This window comes from Triticum aestivum, chromosome 4A (genome assembly GCF_018294505.1).
Source record: "Triticum aestivum cultivar Chinese Spring chromosome 4A, IWGSC CS RefSeq v2.1, whole genome shotgun sequence".
Lineage (NCBI taxonomy): Eukaryota > Viridiplantae > Streptophyta > Magnoliopsida > Poales > Poaceae > Triticum > Triticum aestivum.
In genome coordinates, this window is record NC_057803.1 from 595,854,190 (window position 1) to 595,869,224 (window position 15,035).

At 53.6% G+C, this 15,035-nt stretch overlaps 1 protein-coding gene, 2 long non-coding RNA genes and 1 other non-coding gene across 5 annotated transcripts; 3 read left to right on the top strand and 1 right to left on the bottom strand.

Annotated features, from left to right (window-relative positions):
* The first annotated feature begins 473 nt into the window (after positions 1-473).
* On the top strand, positions 474-2,703 carry LOC123087355 (cation/calcium exchanger 1). Its single transcript, XM_044509351.1, has one exon. The coding sequence runs from the start codon at positions 678-680 to the stop codon at positions 2,424-2,426; it is 1,749 nt and encodes a 582-aa protein (XP_044365286.1). The 5' UTR covers positions 474-677; the 3' UTR covers positions 2,427-2,703.
* A 3,573-nt stretch (positions 2,704-6,276) lies between these two features.
* TRNAG-GCC (transfer RNA glycine (anticodon GCC)) lies at positions 6,277-6,347 on the top strand. Its single transcript has one exon. It is a non-coding gene; the product is annotated as a tRNA-Gly (tRNA).
* Positions 6,348-12,871: 6,524 nt separating this feature from the next.
* LOC123087356 (uncharacterized) lies at positions 12,872-14,065 on the bottom strand. Of its 2 annotated transcripts, none has more exons than XR_006441315.1 (2): positions 13,775-14,065; positions 12,872-13,565 (listed from the first exon to the last, which is right to left on the bottom strand). It is a non-coding gene; the product is annotated as an uncharacterized lncRNA (long non-coding RNA). The 2 variants fall into 2 exon arrangements; XR_006441316.1 differs by having other exon boundaries at positions 13,674-13,809.
* Positions 13,442-14,454, top strand: LOC123087357 (uncharacterized). The gene is made up of 2 exons (XR_006441317.1): positions 13,442-13,733; positions 13,803-14,454. It is a non-coding gene; the product is annotated as an uncharacterized lncRNA (long non-coding RNA).
* The last annotated feature ends 581 nt before the right edge of the window (positions 14,455-15,035 follow it).

The following is a 15,035-nucleotide window of genomic DNA, read 5'->3' on the forward strand; positions in this document are numbered from 1 at the left end:
GAGGGAGGCCGGCTCCGACACGGGCGGCGCGCCTTGCCCAGATCTCCTTCTGCATCTGGAAAGTGGTGCTCCAACGTTAACATAGTATACATGATGTTGTTCTACTGGGCCATGACGAAGACAGGCGGCGAGGAAAGAGGGAGACAGAGACGAAGAGATATGGATGGGCTCAGACCGGAGGCGCAAAGGAGGATGAAGAAGATGTGACTAGGGCTAGGGGAAGCCGTGCGGCTTAAATAGCCGGACTTTAGCCTCGGGCGCGCGAGCCGGCGTATCCCCAACATTGCCACAGTTGAGGCGTGTCCACCGATCGCACCGTCCGTCCGGAGACACGGACACATCACAGGGCGGCACGTAGCACGGCGTCCACAGAGTCCCGGAGCAGCAGAAGAAGGAGCAGAAGAGCAGCGGTGGCCTCCACGTAGTAGACGCGCAGAGCCCACGTTCCCACTCGAGCGCCCGTTCGCACCGTCGCACGCACACTTACTTAACTCGCAAGGACCCGACCCATCACAAATCCTCTCCACTCCTCCACTCCGGCCGAGCATTCCCCGACACCTCCGGCCGCAGATCCCTCCCGGCCTCCCGCTCAGCCTCAGCCTCTGCCCGCCACCGCCATGCCCTCCTAGCGCGCCTCCCTCCCCGCCGCCCGATTTAGCCCCCGTCCCCCTTCTTTTATGGAGCCCCCGCGCGGCCGGCGCACTCGCAATGCCGCCGTCCCCACCGCCTGCTTCCTCCTCCTCCTCCCCCTCCTCCTCGTCCCAACCCTCTCCCCCTCCGCCCGCCACCACGCCGCCCCCAGCCTCCGTCACGTCGTGCACCGGGCGGCCCTCTCCTCCCCGTTCTTTGCCGCCAGGCCGCGGGGGGACTGCCAGGAGCTGCAGGCGCTGCACGGCGCGGAGGCCCGGTGCGCCTACCTCCTGTCGCACACCCCCTGCGCGCCGGCGGGGTACGTCGACTACCTCCGCCTCTTCTACTGCGGATTCGCCGGCGCGGGGCACCCGGCAGCGGGCTACGCGGCGTTCCTGCTCTGGCTCGTGGTCCTCTTCTACCTGCTCGGCGACACCGCGTCCGAGTACTTCTGCGCGTCGCTGGAGGGCCTCTCCGCCGCGCTGCGCCTGCCCCCCGCCGTCGCCGGCGTCACGCTGCTCTCGCTCGGCAACGGCGCGCCCGACGTCTTCGCCAGCGTCGTCTCCTTCGCGGCCGGCGACGGCGGGGACGGCGGCGGGGTCGGCCTCAACAGCGCCCTCGGCGGCGCCCTCTTCGTGTCCACCGTCGTCGCCGGCGTCGTCGCGCTCGCCGCCGCGGGGTCACGGGGAGGGGCCGTCGTGGAGCTGCGCGGGTTCCTGCGCGACCTCTGCTTCCTCTTCTTCGCGCTCTGCTACCTCGTGGCCGTGCTCGTGAGCGGCACGATCACCGTCTGGGTGGCCGCGTCATTCGTCTCCATCTACGTCGCATACGTCGTCCTCGTCTGGACCTCCCAGTGCTGCGCCGAGCCGGGCAAGCCGCCGCACGCCGACCTCGCGGCGCCGCTCCTCCTAGAGGACGACGACGACGACGACGTACCTCCGCTGCCGTCCTACTCGTCCAAGACCGCGCCAGCCTCCACGACGGCAACAGCCTGCCTGCATTACCTCGTGTGCGCGCTCCGCATGCCGCTGTACCTCCCGCGGCGGCTCACCATCCCGGACATCGCCGCGCACCGCTGGTCCCGGCCCTGCGCCGTGGCCTCCGCCGCGCTGGCGCCGGTCCTCCTCGCCACGACCTGGACCTCGCACAGCCCGGCGGCAACATCCTCGCACCACCACCACACCAGCGACGGCCACGCGATCCTCCTCGCAGGCGCCGTCCTCGGCCTCCTGTTGGCCGCCCTCGCCGCGGCGACCACGGACGCCGCATCCCCTCCCCGCGGGCGACGGCGCCGCGTGCCATGGCTTGCCGCAGGGTTCCTGATGAGCGTGCTCTGGGCATACACCCTGGCGCGCGAGCTGGTGGCCCTGCTGGTGGCGATCGGGTACATGGTGGGCGTGAAGGCGAGCGTGCTGGGCGTGACGGTGCTGGCGTGGGGGGATTCACTCGGCGACCTGGTCTCCAACGTGGCGATGGCGACGCACGGCGGCCCGGGCGGCGCGCAGACGGCGGTCTCCGCCTGCTACGCCGGGCCGCTGTTCAACACGGTGGTGGGGCTGGGGCTATCCCTCACGCTGGCGGCCGGCGCGCAGTACCCGGCGCCGTTCACGCTGCCGGCCGACTCCGCCGTGTACGAGACGGTGGGGTTCCTGTGCGCGGGGCTGGCGTGGGCGGCGGTGGTGGTGCCGGCGAGGGGCATGCGGCTGGACCGGGTGTACGGGGTGGGCCTCATCGTCATCTACCTCACCTTCTTCGGCGTCCGCGTCCTCGACAGCCTCGGCCTCTGGTTCGGGTAGCCATCGCGCGACTGCAGCAGACACAAGCTGCTCTGCTCCCGTCAATGGCGGCACTGTGCGGCGATGTACGTAGGCTTGTACAGTGGAGGGGGACACATGCATGGATCATCAGATGCTTGTACAGTGGTAGTATTAGCGCTAGCGATCAGCCATTAGGTGTGGATTACCGATGGATTAGCTAGTGGGTGTAATTGTTGATTGTTTTGGTTGGCATCAAAGATGATTTTCCCTCCACGGTACGTACCGAGAGATGAATACATGTACGTACGTATGGATCTGGATTGATTGCTCGGCCGGAGTTAGCTCGACGTTGCGATCGCCGAGTGAGCTCGCTCGATCTCGGACCACGTTTGGTTTTGTGTGGCCATCGATCGATCATCTGTGGACGACGGATCCCAGGATGTCGTCGTCTCACGAAAGCACGGCGGCCGTTTCACCCGGCTTGTTTTGATAATTGGCTTGCCTCGTCATGCCTCCGTCCGTCCCTGGTATGGATTTGCCGGCGCCGACAGACAAAATCTAATCCAAGACATGAACACAGTTGCCCGATTCCGTTGCTTCTAAATTAGACTTGCGAGGCCGCCGAATCTAGCAGCATGTTAGTTTTGTTCCCTTAAATGAAATTAATCAGGCATGATTCTCCCTTCTTGATGTTGGTACTGTGCCAGTTTATGGCATACACGTATCCGGGAGGAGGGGGCAGGCACAATTTGGTGCTTTGCTCCTGTTGTACTGCCCTGCACACATGCTTTCGGTCCCCTTTGTTTATGCGCCCGCGACGCGCATACGCGGGCGGAAATAAACAAGGGTTCGGTTCGAGGACCGTCCTGCTCCTCTCCACGCGCTAGCACACGGCCCGCCCTAGCTCCACCCGGCTCGTCGTCGTGCAGTGATCCACGGGGAACGGTTGCTTCAGAAGGACGTGCTCAATTGTTCACCGACCCACGGACGGGCGCACGCAACCATCCTAAAAAAAAAGCCGCTCATTTCGAATATTTCAAACATGGATTCTAAGCGAACTCAATATATTACATGCAAACTACTCCCCCGTTTTTAAATATAAGCCCATTTAGAGATTTCAAAATATGAACCACATACGGATGTATGTATACATATATTAGAGTGTAGATTCACTTATTCTTCTCTTTACATGGTCCATGTTAGAACCCGCAAAATGTCTTACATTTAGGAATGGAGGGAGTAACAAAGTTTAACAAGTTCAATGTATTTTACATCCCACCTAATCTAAACTAAAACCACACAAGATGTCCAATGGCGGCCTTGTAGGTGTGACCTCTAAGACCAGCGGGGTCGTCGTTACGTTAGTTGTAGAAGCCACCCCAACCGCGGTGGCGATCTTCTCCCGGCCGACGTCGTCATTCTCTTCTTCATCGATCGACTACTCCTTTACCAGGGACGGAGCGGGGGAGGATGACGGTCCCGACGGCCTGCGGCGGCGGCAAGTTGTCTCCGCCCGGCTCGGACTGGATCCAGAGCTCCCCGTGTTTATGTCCATCGCCGAGCAGTCACCATGCTCGTTTGAGCTCCTTATCCTCCATCATCTTCTTGCCCATCGTAGCATTTGATGGTGAGGGTTTTGGAAGGGTGGTCGCGGAAGCGTGAGAGTATTAAAAAGCGGTAGAGGCAGTGGTGCTATGTGTTGGGAGGGAAGCGGGTGTCGGTTTGACGTGGAGAACGTTCAGACTCTCCTCAAAAAATGCAATTCACATCTGGACACGTCAATTGCCATATTTCCAATCCATACAAACTCATGTAACTACGTCGGCACTCCTCAAAAAATACGATCCACACCCGGGCACCTCAATTATCATATCTCAAATCCATACAAACTCATGCAACTACGTCGACGCGCACGCATCGTCCGGCTACTCCATCATACTACACTAAACATGCCATCAGACTATCAAAATTTGGCGTGTTTGGCTATGGTGGAGTTCATCCACGACTGCCCTTGCCCTTCCCGGCGCCCTTGTCGTCCTTCTCGCGGAAGTACCGGTCCAAGACGCATACGGATCGAGCCGGACCTGCTCGTCGCTGGAGGTGTCCTCGCGCGTCGTTGTCCATCTTCTCCTCCTTCGATGGCTGTTCGTCCATGGCACGAACCGCCCGATTCTGCTCTCGGGCGAGGGCGCGCGTGTTCCTCCGCTGTCGTTTCTTCATAATGCGGGTGCGGATGGCTTCCTCCTCTGCGGCCGCCCACGCCGCTGCATCAGCCCGCCGCCATTTCCGTCGCGATACGGGCCTCGGCGGCCCTTATCCTCTCCTTTCCATGGCGGGCCGCCCGTTCCCGATGGGACTCATACTCTGCCCGGCCGGTGATGGGGAAGGAGAGGTGTTTCGGCCGGCACCACGAGGATCTAGCACTAGAGGACCCGAGCGCCCGGTGAGCCAACGCTATGGCGTCGCGGCGGATGAATCCATCTGTCGGCCAGGTGGTGTCCTCCCGGGAGCGGCGGAGTGCAATGTGAACTGCGATTGCCTTCTCCAACCCACACGGGACCACACCCCAGTCGACGGATTCGGGCTAGTCAGAGTCCGATCCGCTGCCTGCGATGGCGAAGAAGTCCGCAAACCGCCGGAGGTGAGCTTGGGTGGTGGAGGGGAGTGGAGTGAAGTGGCTAGAGTTTGCTCCGGCGAGAGGATGGGGACGAATATAAGTGGGGATGGGTGGGCCAGTATGGACCGGGTCCGACGTGGCGGGTGTCCTCGGGCGTCCCCATATCCGCCTCATATTTGAACTGGATATGGGGGATGCCGGTCAATCTGAGTGTTTCAGGCCCGTTTGAGGCGTCCGTCTGGATCGAGAAATCGTGATCGGGCAGCCCGTTCAGACGTATGAGGCGGGTTGAAGAGAGATCCGATGTAGATGCTGTAAGGGTCTGGGTTAAAGGAGAGATGCCCGTGTGCTTTTCCTTACCTAGCAGACGGTAAAGCAAAGCATAACAAGATCTGCTGCAAATGGTCCGGCGTCAAATAAGTATCTGCTGCTTTGCTTCGGCTTGAGTCCTGCTCCGGAATTTCGTCCATGGCATTCTTCTCTGAACCGGTGACTTCAGTTTATATATGTCGGTAAAGTTGGTGCCGACCTTTCCCATTTGTTGATGGAGCACCAAACCCAAACTCTCGCGTCTCCTGGGAGGGAGGGAGGGAGGGAGGTCCGTCGACGTTGAGCTGACCATCTCCCTCCCCAAAAGAAAGGAGACGGCAAAGCAGGGCCGGTCGGTGTCTCCTTTTCATCCCACCCCACCGCCTTAGCAATTTGCACGTCGCCGTCACGCGGTCACACGGTGAATGAATGTATGTACGCAGTAGTATAAGGAGTACTAGTAGCTCTCACGCGGTGTCAAGAAAAGACGGCGCAATTAAAGTGGAGTGGCACACGTCGCGCAGGAGCAGGCCGGCGATCGCTACGGCAGGGTGGTAGCAATCTACGCCGTGCATGACCACCACCACCACGACGACAACGACGACGACGACGACGAAAGGAAGAAACCGGTGCGTGCGTTTGAGCGTTTCAAGTCTCGTACGTACAGCGTAATGACAATGACACAACGTTTTGCTTTTCTTGGGTGATCCGCACCGGATAGAGTAGAGCAGTGCCAGTACTACATGGGCGATGTGACGGTTGCCGGAAGAGCAAAGCGAGCCCAAAGACGATCGATCACGGTTCCTGGATGGGCTCAACCTCTTTCTTTCCGGTTTGTTTGGCCGGTGAGCCCCTGACATCGACGTCGTGTTGCATCCTGGTGGCACGGCTCGTGTCATTTTGTTTCTTGGTTTCTTCTTACTATTGTTATTATTGTGGTCCTTTTCTCTACGTTGCATGGAAGCACCAGTGGTCTAGTGGTAGAATAGTACCCTGCCACGGTACAGACCAGGGTTCGATTCCCGGCTGGTGCATTGCATTCCCTCTTTTTTATTTGCCATTCTCGTTTTTTTCTCCTATTATTTGTTGCGTTTTCACCTTCTTTTCAGTGGCGCTGTTTTCACATGTCCTGAGAAACAACTTCATATATTTGTTGTGTTTTTTTGAGAGCCGAACTTGTATTTGTTTGTTTTGAGAAATCTGACGATAGTACTAACTTGAAGCCTAAAAACCGCCTGCGACCAGACGAATATTGGCTGACAAACAAACAAGCTGGGCCATGCTGCCGCACCTGCAAAACCGAAACGCCCCGTGAGGAGGAGGTAGGGCCTGTAGAGCCCAAGCCCCACCACCAGATTCCCAGGCCCACCCGGTCTTGCCGTCTGTGCTCACTCACTCATCTGCAGAGCCCAAGCTATGCCAACAACATACCTACGTGTAGACGCGCAAAATTTGAATGAATTTAAACGGACACGCGTCGCCGTCCGATATGAATGTACGCGCAGGCGCCGGATTCGCTCGCGAAAAAATAAGAGAGAGCACGGCTCGCTCTAGGTGGCGCGCCATTTCATCATCATGGTGCGGGAGTACATCATTTCCCGTAGGTGCTGGCAGCAGAGGGACCTCGCCACGCTACCTCTACCTCTAGCTAGCTAGGTAGGTGGTTGGGTTGGGACTTGGGACGGTACTGCACATCATCGTCCTGCTCGACGACTGCTCTACTCTACTCGAACGTTTTCAAGGCGCGCGGAGACGGGGACCGGAACCGGCAATGCATATGCATAATATCATGCAGCCAGTACTCCGGCAAGGCTGACATGGCAGCATTTCGTGCATCGGCTGTCTGTCTCACATCTCTCCGTGTTTGGTTGCGCGCCCTGCAGGCAGACTGCAGCGAACCTTAGCCTGCCTTTCAATCAAGGGATCTTAAGAGCATCTACATCCGGACTTGACAAATCTCCCCCCTCCCCCCCATCGCGCGCACGCACGCGGGCGCGTCCGCGGACAGTGTCCACCGGCCTCTCATATGTTGTGCCGCATATTCACGTGCTCGAATTTCGATTCTCAACCCATGCAATCCATGCACGTCGATCATACAATACAAATTATTCGAATTCAACGGGTTAAAACAAAGCCAAAGCAAATCATTGTTCAACAGATCGGACATTGCTAAAATGAAATCAATGTCCGAGCGTGACACATGGATTCGGATAACTGCCCGGGAGTCTGATCCGAGCGGAATGCGTCATGCTCGTCCTGCTCCGCCTGCATCCGGGCTGCCTGCACCACCTGCATCCGGGCCGCATGATCTGCTGGCGCCCTCGCCGCCTCGTACTCCCTACGGTCGTTGATCTCCTTCTTCTTGTCCACAAGCCACTTCTTTGTATGCCCACCCAAAAGGGTTTTGTCCGCCAACATGATCTTCGCATCCTCCGTGTCCCGTGCGAGTTGCAACCTCTCCTTCTCAAGCTCAATCTCGCCAAATGTCTTGGCTTTTTTGAGTTCCCATTTGATAGCTGCTTGTTGCTTCTCCAGCTCGATCTTATATAGTAGAAGTAACTACACAAATTACATCATATGGATCACAATCTCATATGATCATTATATTGAAGAACATGAGAAAACATACCAAGTACCAACTAATACAAACCCGTAGTCTAAAGGTGCACCACCTGAAAATCATCATGGGAGTAGCATGGGCGATGAAGATAAGCAAGGGGCCGATTCTCTTCACCGATAGAATACATGAGTGTGGCTTTAGATTGGACCCTCTCGAAACGCAAAGTGATGGCAATGTTAGGTGTGTTTGGTTGTATTCTCATCTCAGCATAGTTGTTCCTTCTTTGTGCATGCTCAACTCAACACCCCTCTTCATGCATGCTCCTAGTGTATTTGTGTTGAACTAGTGTGGACTCATGCACCCTCCATACACCCTATCAAACACCCAAAAATGAGTCGAGAAGGAAACTTTTGGAATCATACATCCTACGAAACACACCCATATAGAAGAACTTGTCAGTAGAGCTTGCACACGTCAACTTTTTTCTTTGGAAAAATGTCCAAGGCCATATATTGAGCATCATGTGTCCCTGCAAACAGACCTATATAAAAAGATAAAATTCCAATCAAATTCTTGGGACCGAAGTCTTCTTCCTCCTGCATCCACCAGCGGCGCGCCATGAGCGTAGCTTGATGCTGCCTCTGGGCTCTACCTCATTGGAGCAAACTTTTATAAACACAAGAGCTTGTAGAAGCGGCAACCGGGAAGTCATCGATGTAGACCAGGAGGCGCCGAAGATCGCGATATGTGAAACAGATCATCGTCCGGAGAGGAAAACGCCAAGACTACGAACGCTGGGCGAATCCATTGGAAACCTAAACCGACCCGGTGCTGGAAGGCCCATCGGAGACACGACTTTGTATGCCCTCCGCAGGTGACAAGCACATCAACGAAATGGGGAAAGGGCGGTGAGAAAATTATTCTCAGGGACAACATCGCCACCGCGCCGTCTCAAACCGTGAAGTCTCCCTAGAGAAAACCTAAAAAAATCATCAATGCTGGTGCACGATAGGTCCGGGTATGGCGTCGAGTTCGCTGCCGTCAAGGGCACATGCAACGATGCCCTGTTCTCCGGTGACCTAGCCAGGCCGGGCCGTCGTTGAAGATCACCGTTGGCGGCTTCACCAATACCGTCGTTGAGCACGCCTTACGTAGATCACTCGAACACACATCTCCTTCGTCATCTCCCTCCGAGCATCCACATCGGCCCACGCCTGAACATGAACTCCCAGCCGTAGCCGCCATGTGGGCTTTGCCAGGCAGCAGCGAGAGGGAGAGAAGATGGGAAATGGATAGGGTGGCATCAACTCTATAACTGGGCTCTTCTCCGTCTATGTGAACTACTTCTAATGTGTTTTGTGCGAATATGACTATACATAAATAAGATTCTTTCTTGGAATAGCTCATAAATGAAGAGTCTTGTATGGACAAGAGAGACGAGCATTGAATCATGATCATACATGAAGACCGAGGCAAGCACAGAATAATAAATACTAAATTGTACTCCCTTTGTTTTTATTTACTATGCATATTAGGTTTGACTGAAGACAAACTTCGTAAAGTTTGATTTGTTATTGTACGTGTTAATATTTTTGTTTATAAACTTTATGAAAATTTACAAAGCTCGACCATAACCAAAACTAATACACGTCCTAAATAAAAACGAAGGCCTAGTTTGGTAGCACTGTCTTTTTAAAACTGTGGTATTCCAAAACCTCAGTTTTCCAACGCGGGGGCAATGAATACCTTGGTTTGTCCAAAGCATTGTTTTCATCTGTTTCTTCAAAACCACAGATCCGTTTGGCAAGTTCTGTTTTACCTGTTTTTTGACTGACCGCAACTAACTCAGCAACACCCAAGGAGCTAATCTTTTTTTTTTTTGCAATCACCCAAGGAGCTAATCAGCGTGTAAAAAGTAAACACGGCCATGCAATGCATGCAGCCATCACATGCAAGCCAAGTCGAAGGGAGTAGTAAAGCAGAGACGATACGTTCGTGCGACCGCGGTGCAATTATTTGCCTTTCCTATCGATAACGTATTATAAGAAGGTATTCGGAAAATAGGGGATTTTTTTTTAGCATCAGTACAGACACAAACGCTCATATACACGCTATACACTCACCTCTATGAACGCACACACGCACGCCATATCCCTATGAGCACCTCCGAAAGTCTGAGCCGGCATATCATCTTGAGATTTACGAAGTCACCGTAGGCGCCTCGTCGTTGACGAAAACGTCTACTTCCGCTGAAAGCGCATCGCCGGAAATCCTGAAATAAATCCAGGAATAATGCGAGCACCAGGATTTAAACCCTGATGGGTTGGGGATACCACTGTCCACCTAACCAACTCAACCACAGGTTGATTCGCAAAAGGGGATTTTTTTTGTAAGAAAGGGAGACGAGCCCACATGTGGCATGACATCCTATGATATGATCTCAGGACCTTTATGTACCGTCCACGGACGAGATCATTCCATCTTTCTGAAGTCTCAACACGTACGGCCTAGGTGGACTTCGCGCGATGCTACTCGATGCTTAACGTGGCCTCAACGCTAAAGAAGTTACTCGTTCCTCTAGACTTGGTAACGATGTGTTAACCCTTGGACGTCTCGCGCACACACACGGCCTGCACCTGTCGCCGATATAGCGCCATGTAGCGCCGACGCCGCGGCGCGACGTGCGCGTCCCAACCGGCCACTAGTCGTCACATCCGTCCGTGCGTGCCGTCGGCCAGTGTCCGTCCGTTCCCGCCCGCGTCTCCGTCGCGGCAGGAGAAGGAATCCGTGCCTGCCGTGCCGCCGGTCCCGACCTAGTGGCTAGGTGATACATCCACCCATCCAGGAGATGGAGGAGAGTGGAGGGCCCCGTCCCGTGACCATGGCGCGACCGCGACGTGCCGCGCGCACACGTACGTCTGCTCGGCGTGGGCTCTCTTTGTCTGCGTTGCATTCATCCCGGAGCTTTTTTTTTTGATCGGCATCCCGGAGCTTTTGGGGCCTGGTGGCGTGTCGACCGATGGCCACGCGTGGGGAAACGGCCGTTCCGTTGGCTTTTTGGTTCCTTCCGGCCGGGGCCCTCCCTCGTCCGGTGCGCGCGCGTCGTTGGTTGGTTCGGCTACTAGGTGAAACTGAATATATATGTTGCACGCCAATGGTTGAGCACCAATTTGCACCCGCGGATGAGGTGCAAAATTGTTGCATTGACGCGTCATATCAACTTTTCTTTTTTTCTTTTTAGACAATGACACAAATTAACTAGTGCACGGTGGGAGCAGCCGAGCGGCAGCGGCAGAGCACCAATTTGCACCCATGACCGACCATCCCCAGACTTGCATGTTTTTTGAATATTATTTTGCGCATTCAATCCTTTCTTTCAAAGGCAATAGAGTACATTGTTGTGTGCGTGTGTGTCACTGTCCAACTGATTGAGGAATGCCAGATGGAGCTCAAGATACGCAAGTAGAAGGTACGTAGACGCTAGCACACAACCAATTTAACCACATTTAAACACCCATCGGCCCTAGTGAAAATTAAGTAATCTTCCACGTGTGGTTTCGTCAAGCCGGGAGAAAGGGCCGAATGTATGTGACGGCGAGCGGCGCCTCTGATGGAGTCTTTTTGCAAGGTTCTCCATTTTCATCACGGATGGAAAAATGAGAGGGACTCCAGGGTCATCGACGTGATTGATCGGAATCCCAAACCGAGTAAAACAAAGTGCCGCCATCGTAGTTCGTTTGTAGTCAGTGTCCTGGTAGGCATCACAGTTCTTTGCATGAACCTTAGTTTCCTTTTCTTCTCCATGCACTCCTTTAATCATGAAATGAGTGCCCTATTTATTTTTAGTACGGTCTCGAACACGACGTCTAATTACAGATCATGTTTAATAGATGTGTAACATTAACCTTTTTCGAGATAAATGTAAACTGGTTACGCGTGGCCATGCAGAGTCAAAATATAAACATTTCGAGGCAGCTGTCAACCTGTGAGCTTGTACTTTTTGAATCGTTTCTTTCAGTACTATATATTGATGGGGCCGCACCGCTGTCATCCACCACACAAATGGGCAATGGATAGCAACATGCATGTAGCAATTTACGTCAAAATATTGCAAAACACAACCCCCTCAGCTTGTGCATCTGAGGTGCCGGTGAATCCGCGGATCCGCCTCCACTCCGCCTGCCACTCCAGCAGCCGGTGCCAGGAAGGGGAGTCCTTGTGCCTCGACTCTGGCTAGTAGATATGTAGGGTTTTAGTCATCGCAGGACCGACACTCGAACAGATGGCAACATTCTTCTCCAAGTAAGTCTTCCGGGCTCCAAATCTTCTCAAGTATGGCTTCGCCCCGCCGAACATCATGTGCGCCTGTTCTTTGTGCCGCTGCGGGTCGACGGCGTCAAGCTCCACGGATTTGGAGAGGCTACAACCTAACCATCGTGTGCCTCACATTGAGTCGGGGAAACGCAAGGAGGTCGCCATGCACGGCGGCAGTGCTCTGTAATCTGAACACCACAGATGAGTTTGGCAACGCTGGAGGGCACGTAGATTGCGGCGACGGTGGCGGCATGGCCTCCGTGAGAGCTCGTCGCTCGAGGGAGGTTCAGGGATCGTAGAAATGCTCTCCCTCGCGCACTAGGCAGATGCGGTGCTTAGATTTATCCATCGGGTGCGAAGATGGATAAGGATGACCTTTCCACGTAAGCAAGTCAACTGTTAGGACCAGTCAATGTATACCACATCAGCAAAATACGTTGGATACAATAACGGTGACCGTAGAGTGACACATTTATGCAATCTCAGTGACCGTATTCTGAGACTTCTTGAATACAGTGACCAAAGTGAACTCTAGGATCAAGTTCAGGTACCATAGATGTAATTTAAGTGTTAGGAATTAATTAATTAGGTTAATTAACTATTAATCACTGCTATGTCGGTGCCACTTTTGGCAACTTCCTCCTTTTGTAACCGCCTTGTAAACTGGGTATAAATACCCCAATCTTCAATCAATAGAATAACTGTTCATTCATATATCTGTTTTCCATTCGCTCCTCTCTCTCTCGATTCTCTCCAACACGTTATCACGCACGCCTCTTCCAGAGAGCAATTAGGCCAAGAACTCGACGGCTCCACCGTCCCTGACCCTCCCTCCGGCCCCAAGGACACGAGGACCCTCGGCCTCGACAGCGCTCCAGCGGCGCAGCACCAGCGCGCGATGCAGGCGGCTGAGGCACCCCATGGTTGACGACGCCCTCCTCTGTAGGCGCGTCGAAGCGGCGCCCTCCGGCGCTTCAATCCGCCACATGACTGCCAACGACAGCGGCGGCAAACGGCAAGGCCTCTCTATGGCCAGAGGAGGCCACTCCGGCGATCTGCAATTGCCGCAGACGATGACTGGAGAAGTCTGGAGAAGTTGGCTACTAGAGTTTCGGCCACCACGCGATTCACGGCGAAGACGAGATGTTCCTCGTACAAAAAGGAAAGAAACTAATCAGGGAGATTGATTGATTGATCTTGTCTTCTTGCAATCATCAATTAATAATCTAACAATGAATTGTTTTTCTCCTGTATGTATATGCGCTCACACGAATCTCACGAAGAATTGATCAATCGTGAACTACAAAGAAAGAAGAACCGATGGAAGAACGCAGCGCCAGCCTCCATCGATTCAAGAATTGGAAGCCTCGAACACACTCTGCCAAAGGACAGAAAATCAATCAATTGAGCGGATTTATCATACTCCAAGCAGGAACATCAGAACTTGAAATTGGGCACAATTTTCAATTACACAAGGAAGACGCACAGAAAAGGATATGGGCGTTGGCATCCAGGATCACTCGATCGAAAATCCATACCAATAACTGTAAGCATCCATGTGATTTCTTCAATTTGTGATGTTCTTACCTCTTAAATGAGATCGGCCGCGGATCAGCGGACTCGATTCCGGACGGAGGAAGGTCTAAGCGGCGGCCGCTCGTCCACTCTCCTCCTCCCTTTTCCCCCTGGATGCGATGGTTGAGGCCGCACCCGCAGCCTCCATCGGCACGGCCGTCTACAGCGGCGACAACCACATCCCGGCAGCAACGCTCCTCCCTCCGGAGGAGCACCACGGCCCGCCACGCAGCCCGGCAACAGAGACGGCCAACGCGCATGCGGAGCGCAGTTCTCTCCGCCACACCTTGGCACGGCGGCGGCCTTCGGCTCCGACGCCGCTTCTCCTGATGCGGCGCGATGGCGCGGCGGCCAACATTCGTCCCACGGCGTGGAGATGCTGCCCAGGCGCAGACGACCTTCGATTGGCGACGCCATCTTCCCTCCTAATTCCTCGCGAGGAGATGTGCTATGACTCTGTACAGCCAAAGCTAACTCAATCGATGGATTCTTGGCCGTAGCGAGAATCACCGGAGAACCTTATCTCTTCGGCCATTTAACAATTTGCATTTTTTATTGCCAAATAAGGACATCAGCTTTAGTACTACTTGCATAGAAGCCCTCAGGCTAATTGTGATCGTATCACTCAGACTCTCTGGTCTTCATATTGTGCATCATATTTTAAAAAATGAATTCTACATGTATTATGAGCATAGTAGTATTGTTCAAGTGTTCATACCTTGAATTTCCATTATATATTAGAGACGACATTGTGCCATATTATACATGTTTGCCTCAGCATTCATTGTAAATATTAGTTTTAGAACAACGTTTTTCTGTCTTTTGCAATTGGAATTAATTTTTCTTGCAAATCTTGACGAAATCCAAAATAAGGATTTTGAAGTGTCATACTTAAGATGACCACATCATATTTTATTTGTGAATTACAAGGTATTGATGGCATCTACTGCAGAATTTGCAGATTATCTATCACTACTGTGAGGTCTACATCTTGTTATTTTGATAAGATGACTACCTTCAAGTGCTCTTCCAAATATTAATGTGACTATTCCAAATTTAATTTGTGAATCACAAGGTATTGGTGGTATCTACTGCACTATTTGCAGATTATCAACCACTACTGTGAGGTCTACATCTTGTCATTTTAACAAGATTATTACCTTCAAAGTGCTCTTCCAAATATTAATATTATATGTGACTACCTCAAGATATCATAAGGTAATACTGGCATCTACTGCAAATTTTGCAGACTATCCATTATTACTGCAAGGTC

Bases quoted from the DNA above. Each gene is read 5' to 3' on its own strand.
- LOC123087355 (XM_044509351.1), top strand. From the start codon at position 678: ATGGAGCCCCCGCGCGGCCGGCGCACTCGCAATGCCGCCGTCCCCACC.